We start from the raw sequence: 6,763 nt of genomic DNA on the forward strand, positions 1-6,763 counted from the left end.
GGAAGTGCCTGATATTGGGGGGGAGGGGGGGTAGGAAGGGAGGAAGTGCCTGGTATTGGGGGAGGGGGGGCAGGAAGGGAGGACGTGCCCGGTATTGGGGGAGGGGGGGCAGGAAGGGAGGAAGTGCCCGGTATTGAAGGGGTTAAAGTTGTTCTTCACATAATCATCATTTCGAAGTTTCCTATTGGAGGATTTTTGCACTCAGAATTTTATTTCATTTTCAGACTTTTGTTTTTTTGTCTTTTTTTTTGTTTCCACATATTTGGTATTTGGATGGAAGTTTATGACTTGATATCACATCCACCAATCCGGGGATGATCTCAGCTGCCATCTTTCCCTCTATTGGCCGATCGGTAATGGTCTATAATCGGTTATTTGTTGGTTCTCTTTTAACTGTAGAAACCTAAAAGTTTTGTAAGAATTCTCCTCATTCTGCAATTATTTTCTGATAGCTTAAAGATTGTGCCCCCCCCCCCCATCGATAGGAAAGATGACCTGAGGCTCCGCCCTCCCCTCCCCAACACCTGCCGTTTCCATTGCGATCCAAGATCCTCCATGTGGCCGAGAAGTTCATTCAGATCTTTATTTTTATATCGAGACGGAAATTCCATCGATTTGTGAGGAACTGTCCACATCGGGCAAAGATTCCAAACTCCTTCCCCTCCCCCCAGATGTTCAGGTTTAGGGGATCCTACACCCAGCACTTACTCCATTGTTATAATCACTCCCACTATCACTACTCCTGTCAGCCTTCCTACAGAAGAAAGGCGCCCCCATCCCTACAGTAAAGCATTGCGCTCAGGGCACCCACCCCTGTTGGGGCATTTGAGGACCCGGCCGTAGTGTATGTTGGACACGATATATAGACTATATATATATATGCATTATACCTATGTATGCAGCAGGTGGCGCTGTAGTGTAATGTGCTCTATGATAGGATGTTCCTTCTCTCTCTGTACTTGTTGGTCTTCCTGTTTCTCACGCTTGTTCTGCAATCCTCCATGAAAGGAAAGTTCTTCTCATCAATACTCTGTTCTGTGAGCCCCGCGGGCGTTCTACGAAAATCAAATCTCCAATTCTTGGTGCCGGAAGGGACCTGGTTGGAGGTTTTGGTAAGTTGGAGTTTTCGGCAGAACACCGGCGCTGATCCCGGGAGATCTGATGATGTCATTTACATGCAAACTTCTTATGATAAACGGGTAATAACCGGGAATGGGGGAGGGGTATAAACAAAGTGTATTATAAATAAAGCAATATTTTTGTATCAGTTTATTTCCTCATTTTCCTTTTTTTTGGTCTATTCTGTGAGTATCGGGGGGGACACGCCTTACAATTGGTGAGCGATCGCATTCCTCTATTGGTGGATGTGGAAGGGGACTTACGGTTATCGAAGTAGAAAGGATCACAATACAGACGATCGTATTTGTCTAAGTGGAAGTCGAGGATACAGGTGCGTTTGCTGGGACAGTCACAAGTCCCCATCATCTGGTAACAGCCAGTTTGTACCGGACAATTCTCATCCTCATCCTGAAAATAATCTTTTCTTGGCTGATCTGGAAATTCTTTTCAGAGAAAAGAGAAGTTCAGAAATACACAAAAAAACAACATCTGCCCCCCCCCCCCCCGCCACCTCTAAGACCGATCGATCAAAGTCCGCTGATCACATGACCGTCGATCGCTCAGTTCTCAGGTTCGCTCTGAGCACAATGGTGACTTTGCCGCTGTCAGGGCCGCCGATAAGGGGGGGTACCACCGGTCCTCATGTAGAGGGCCCGAACAGCAGGGGGATGGAAGGACAATTACAGGACGATTGTACCTGGTTTCTCTCCCTCCCCCCCTCTGTCGGCTTTCAGTGCATTTGTAATTGTCCTCCCGTCCTGCCACACCCATCCCCCTCCCTGTGCTGCCCACATCTGATTCCCCCCTGTGTGCCCACCTCACCCCCCCCTCCCCCCACACCCATCCCCCTCCCTGTGCTGCCCACATCTGATTCCCCTCTGTGTGCCCGCCCCACCCCCCCATCCCCCCACACCCATCCCCCTCCCTGTGCTGCCCACATCTGATTTCCCTCTGTGTGCCCACCTCACCCCCCCCCCCTCATCCCCCTCCCTGTGCTTCCCACATCTGATTCAACCCTATGTGCCCGCCCCATCCCCCTCCCTGTGCTGCCCACATCTGATTTCCCTCTGTGTGCCCACCCCACCTCCCCTCCCCCCACACCCATCCCCCTCCCTTTACTGCCCACAGCTGATTCCCCTCTGTGTGCCCGCCCCACCCCCTTACCCCCCCGCACCAATCCCCCTCCCTGTGCTGCCCACATCTGATTCCCCTCTGTTTGCCCGCCCCACCCCCCCATCCCCCCGCACCGATCCCCCTCCCTGTGCTGCCCACATCTGCTTCCCCTCTGTGTGCCCGCCCCACCCCCCCATCCCCCCGCACCGATCCCCCTCCCTGTGCTGCCCACATCTGATTTCCCTCTGTGTGCCCGCCCCAACCCCCCATCCCCCCGCACCGATCCCCCTCCCTGTGCTGCCCACATCTGATTCCCCTCTGTGTGCCCGCCCCACCCCCCTTCCCCCCACACCCATCCCCCTCCCTTTACTGCCCACATCTGATTCCCCTCTGTGTGCCCGCCCCACCCCCCATCCCCCCGCACCGATCCCCCTTCCTGTGCTGCCCACATCTGATTCCCCTCTGTGTGCCCGCCCCACCCCCCCATCCCCCCACACCCATCCCCCTCCCTGTGCTGCCCACATCTGATTCCCCCCTGTGTGCCTGCCCCACCCCCCCATCCCCCCACACCCATCCCCCTCCCTGTGCTGCCCACAGGGGTGTAACTACCACCATAGCGACCCATGTGGGTGCTATGGGGCCCACAGCCGAGTGGGGCCCGGTGAGGATGAGAGCACCGCCGGCACAGTCTCCCAGCCAGGGGAAGAGAGAGGAAAGGAAGAGGTGAGCTGTCCGGATCAGCAGAGAGCTGAATTGTCCGATGTAAGAGCTTTCATTAGAACTTCCAGTGTTCCCGGGGCTCACGTCACATAGCTCCACCTCTTGGCCCGGTGCCTTTGATAGACAGAACGATGATCCAATGCGGGACATGTGACGTCATCAAAGGTGTCGGGCCAAGAGGTGGGGCTATGTGACGATGAGCCCCGGGAAGACGGGAAATTCAAATGAAAGCTATTACAGCGGGCAATCCCTCCAATCCTGGCAATCTCTCTGCTGATCCGGGTGGCTTGCCTCTTCCTCTGCATAGGTGGGGCTGTATGGGGCACAGAAGAAAAATATTACAGCGCACACATGCAAAAAAACATTCACCTGTTTTTAAATTAGCCTTGCTGGAGGTGAATGTTTTTTTTGCATGTGTGCGCTGTAATATTTTTCTTTTATTGTACGGTCTTATGGCTGCACCCAGCTTTAATGAGAAGGTGTGCCCCCCAAATATCTTGTTTGTGTATGGGGCACGGGTCACGCTGTATGGGGCACGGGTCACGCTGTATGGGGCACGGGTCACGCTGTATGGGGCACAGGTCACACTGTATGGGGCACAGGTCACGCTGTATGGGGCACAGGTCACGCTGTATGGGGCACGGGTCACGCTGTATGGGGCACAGGTCACGCTGTATGGGGCACAGGTCACGCTGTATGGGGCACGGGTCACGCTGTATGGGGCACGGGTCACGCTGTATTGGGCACAGGTCACGCTGTATGGGGCACAGGTCACGCTGTATGGGGCACGGGTCACGCTGTATGGGGCACGGGTCACGCTGTATGGGGCACGGGTCACGCTGTATGGGGCACGGGTCACGCTGTATGGGGCACGGGTCACGCTGTATGGGGCACGGGTCACGCTGTATGGGGCACGGGTCACGCTGTATGGGGCACGGGTCACGCTGTATGGGGCACGGGTCACGCTGTATGGGGCACGGGTCACGCTGTATGGGGCACAGGTCACGCTGTATGGGGCACGGGTCACGCTGTATGGGGCACGGGTCACGCTGTATGGGGCACGGGTCACGCTGTATGGGGCACGGGTCACGCTGTATGGGGCACGGGTCACGCTGTATGGGGCACAGGTCACGCTGTATGGGGCACGGGTCACGCTGTATGGGGCACGGGTCAGGCTGTATGGGGCACAGGTCATGCTGTATGGGGCACAGGTCACGCTGTATGGGGCACAGGTCACGCTGTATGGGGCACGGGTCATGCTGCATTGGGCACAGGCAGACCAGGCTGTATGGGGCACAGGTCAGGCTGTATGGGGCACGGGTCAGGCTGTATGGGGCACGGGTCATGCTGCATTGGGCACAGGCAGATCACGCTGTATGGGGCACGGGTCACGCTGTATGGGGCACAGGCAGATCACGCTGTATGGGGCACGGGTCACGCTGTATGGGGCACAGGCAGATCACGCTGTATGGGGCACGGGTCACGCTGCATTGGGCACAGGCAGACCAGGCTGTATGGGGCACGGGTCACGCTGTATGGGGCACGGGTCATGCTGCATTGGGCACAGGCAGACCAGGCTGTATGGGGCACAGGTCAGGCTGTATGGGGCACGGGTCACGCTGTATGGGGCACAGGTCACGCTGCATTGACACTAGGGCAGCTGTTGGGGGGGCTGTTTGCAGGGGGGCCCCATACAACATTTTTGCTATGGGGCCCTGCTATTTCTAGTTACGCCCCTGGCTGCCCACATCTGATTCCCCCCTGTGTGCCCGCCCCATCCCCCCACACCCATCCCCCTCCCTGTGCTGCCCACATCTGATTCCCCCCTGTGTGCCCGCCCCATCCCCCCACACACATCCCCCTCCCTGTGCTGCCCACATCTGATTCCCCTCTGTGTGCCCACCCCATCCCCCCACACCCATCCCCCTCCCTGTGCTGCCCACATCTGATTCCCCCCTGTGTGCCCGCGCCCCCCCTCATCCCCCTGAAACTCATCCCCCTCCTTGTGCTGCCCACATCTGATTCCCCTCTGGGTGCCGGCCCCACCCCCCTATCCCCCCACACCCATCCCCCTCACTGTGCTGCACACATCTGATTCCCCCCGCACCAATCCCCCTCTCTGTGCTGCCCACATCTGATTCGCCCTGTGTGCCCATCCCCCTCATCCCCCCCGCACCGATCCCCCCTCCTTGTGCTGCCCACATCTGATTCGCCCTGTGTGCCCATCCCCCTCATCCCCCCCCCCGCACCGATCCCCCTCCCTGTGCTGCCCACATCTGATTCCCCCCTGTGTGCCCGCACTCTTACCTTTACATATCCCGGTATTGGGGATCTCCACCAGCTCGGTCCCGGTGATGTTGGCACACATTAGGTCTCGGTCGCAGTAGCCGAGCTCCCAGTCTGGCCCTCCACATACTTCATACTTGCCCTTAGCACAATGCTCGCAGCACCCACAGGGATCGATAGCTCTGTGCCCCCTACAGGGGGTAACATATTGGGGGCATTTCCTTTTCTCACAGGCGGTGCAGTTATACGCTGCGTTTGTTTGCATCCAACAAATACATACAATCAGCAGAAATAAAACCGATCCCATGTTCACGGCCATGAATCGTCCTTCTCTATTCTGTCCTGGATATCAGAGCCAACACAGTGACCACGATTCCTCTCATCCAAATGGTGAAATGTAAAATAAACAGCAAAGTTTAATCAACTCAGACGAGCAAACAAGTCCGCGTGATCCCATCCCCCGCACTACAACGTATCATTAATGATCACCACTAAGAAAATATCAATTACTTTATAGTGTGTGGGTAGGTGCAGTTATCCTTCCCGCCTGTAGGTGGCTCTGTGCCATATATGGGAAGGGGAGACTCATAAGGGAATTGAACCCTTAGAGCTTCCATACAGGTGCCTCAAGATGTGAAGTGATTGGACACTAGAGGTGGGCTTAACACCAGAAATCTCAAACGTCGCAAAAGTTCGGACCCGAACGACAAACCCCATTGAAGTCTGCGGGACCCAAACTTGAAAAATCAAATGTGCCCATTTTGAAGGCTTATATGCAAGGTATTTTCCACAAATAGGGTATGGGGGGTCTGGGTATAGGGGTCCGGTTATGGGGATCCGGGTAATGGGGGCCCGGTATGGGGGGTCCGGGTATTGGGGATCTGGGTAATGGGGGCCCAGTATGGGGGGTCCGGGTATGGTGCCTGGGTATGGGGGGTCCGGGCATGGGGGGTCTAGGTATGGGGGGGCATGACAGAACCCGCTGTCACTGTGTATTTTGGGGGGGGGCTGTGGGCTGGCCTCCTACCCACAGACTATAGAGAAGGTGAGATTTGGAGGGTTATTTGCCGTCTCCCACCACCTGGAGAAGATGCCACCTTCAGACATTTGTGTCGGCGGTCGCCGGTTCATCGGAACGCGGTCTCTGTGGCTGGGCTTGTGAAGTAGTTTCCGGCTACCTAAACCTATTGGCCCGGATGGGCTAAATATATATACTTTTGTTCCACAAACAATGTACTTTTAGCTGATAAAGGCAGATACAAGATGGCGGTATTCCCAAAGTGCGCGGCTACGAGACTCGGTGCACTTTAAATTGAGGACTGACACTGACAGAAATGTAGAAACTATAAAAAATAAAAAGGGGGGGAAAACCAGCGTCAGTCAGAAAAACTGCAGCTGATAATTAAAAAAAAAAAAAGGGGGCAGACAGGGGACCAAAAAAAAACAAAAAAACGGGTATACAGCACCAGCGGTCAAGTGAAAGGCTTCATCCAATCGGGGCCCTAGAATCCACTGTGAAGCGTGC

At 55.8% G+C, this 6,763-nt stretch overlaps 1 protein-coding gene across 1 annotated transcript in view; it reads right to left on the reverse strand.

Annotated features, from left to right (window-relative positions):
* Positions 1-5,656, reverse strand: part of LOC141111436 (cysteine-rich motor neuron 1 protein-like) — a 67,197-nt gene extending 61,541 nt beyond the window's left edge. The window contains exons 1-2 of the mRNA XM_073603732.1: positions 5,260-5,656; positions 1,383-1,562 (exon numbers count right to left, since the gene is read on the reverse strand). Of these exons, the coding sequence (XP_073459833.1) occupies positions 1,383-1,562; positions 5,260-5,557 (478 nt within the window). The 5' untranslated portion in view covers positions 5,558-5,656. The remainder of the gene's footprint in view (positions 1-1,382; positions 1,563-5,259) is intronic.
* Positions 5,657-6,763: the final 1,107 nt, after the last annotated feature.

The sequence above is a fragment of the Aquarana catesbeiana genome, linkage group LG10 (genome assembly GCF_042186555.1).
Source record: "Aquarana catesbeiana isolate 2022-GZ linkage group LG10, ASM4218655v1, whole genome shotgun sequence".
In the NCBI taxonomy this organism is placed as follows: Eukaryota; Metazoa; Chordata; class Amphibia; order Anura; family Ranidae; genus Aquarana; species Aquarana catesbeiana.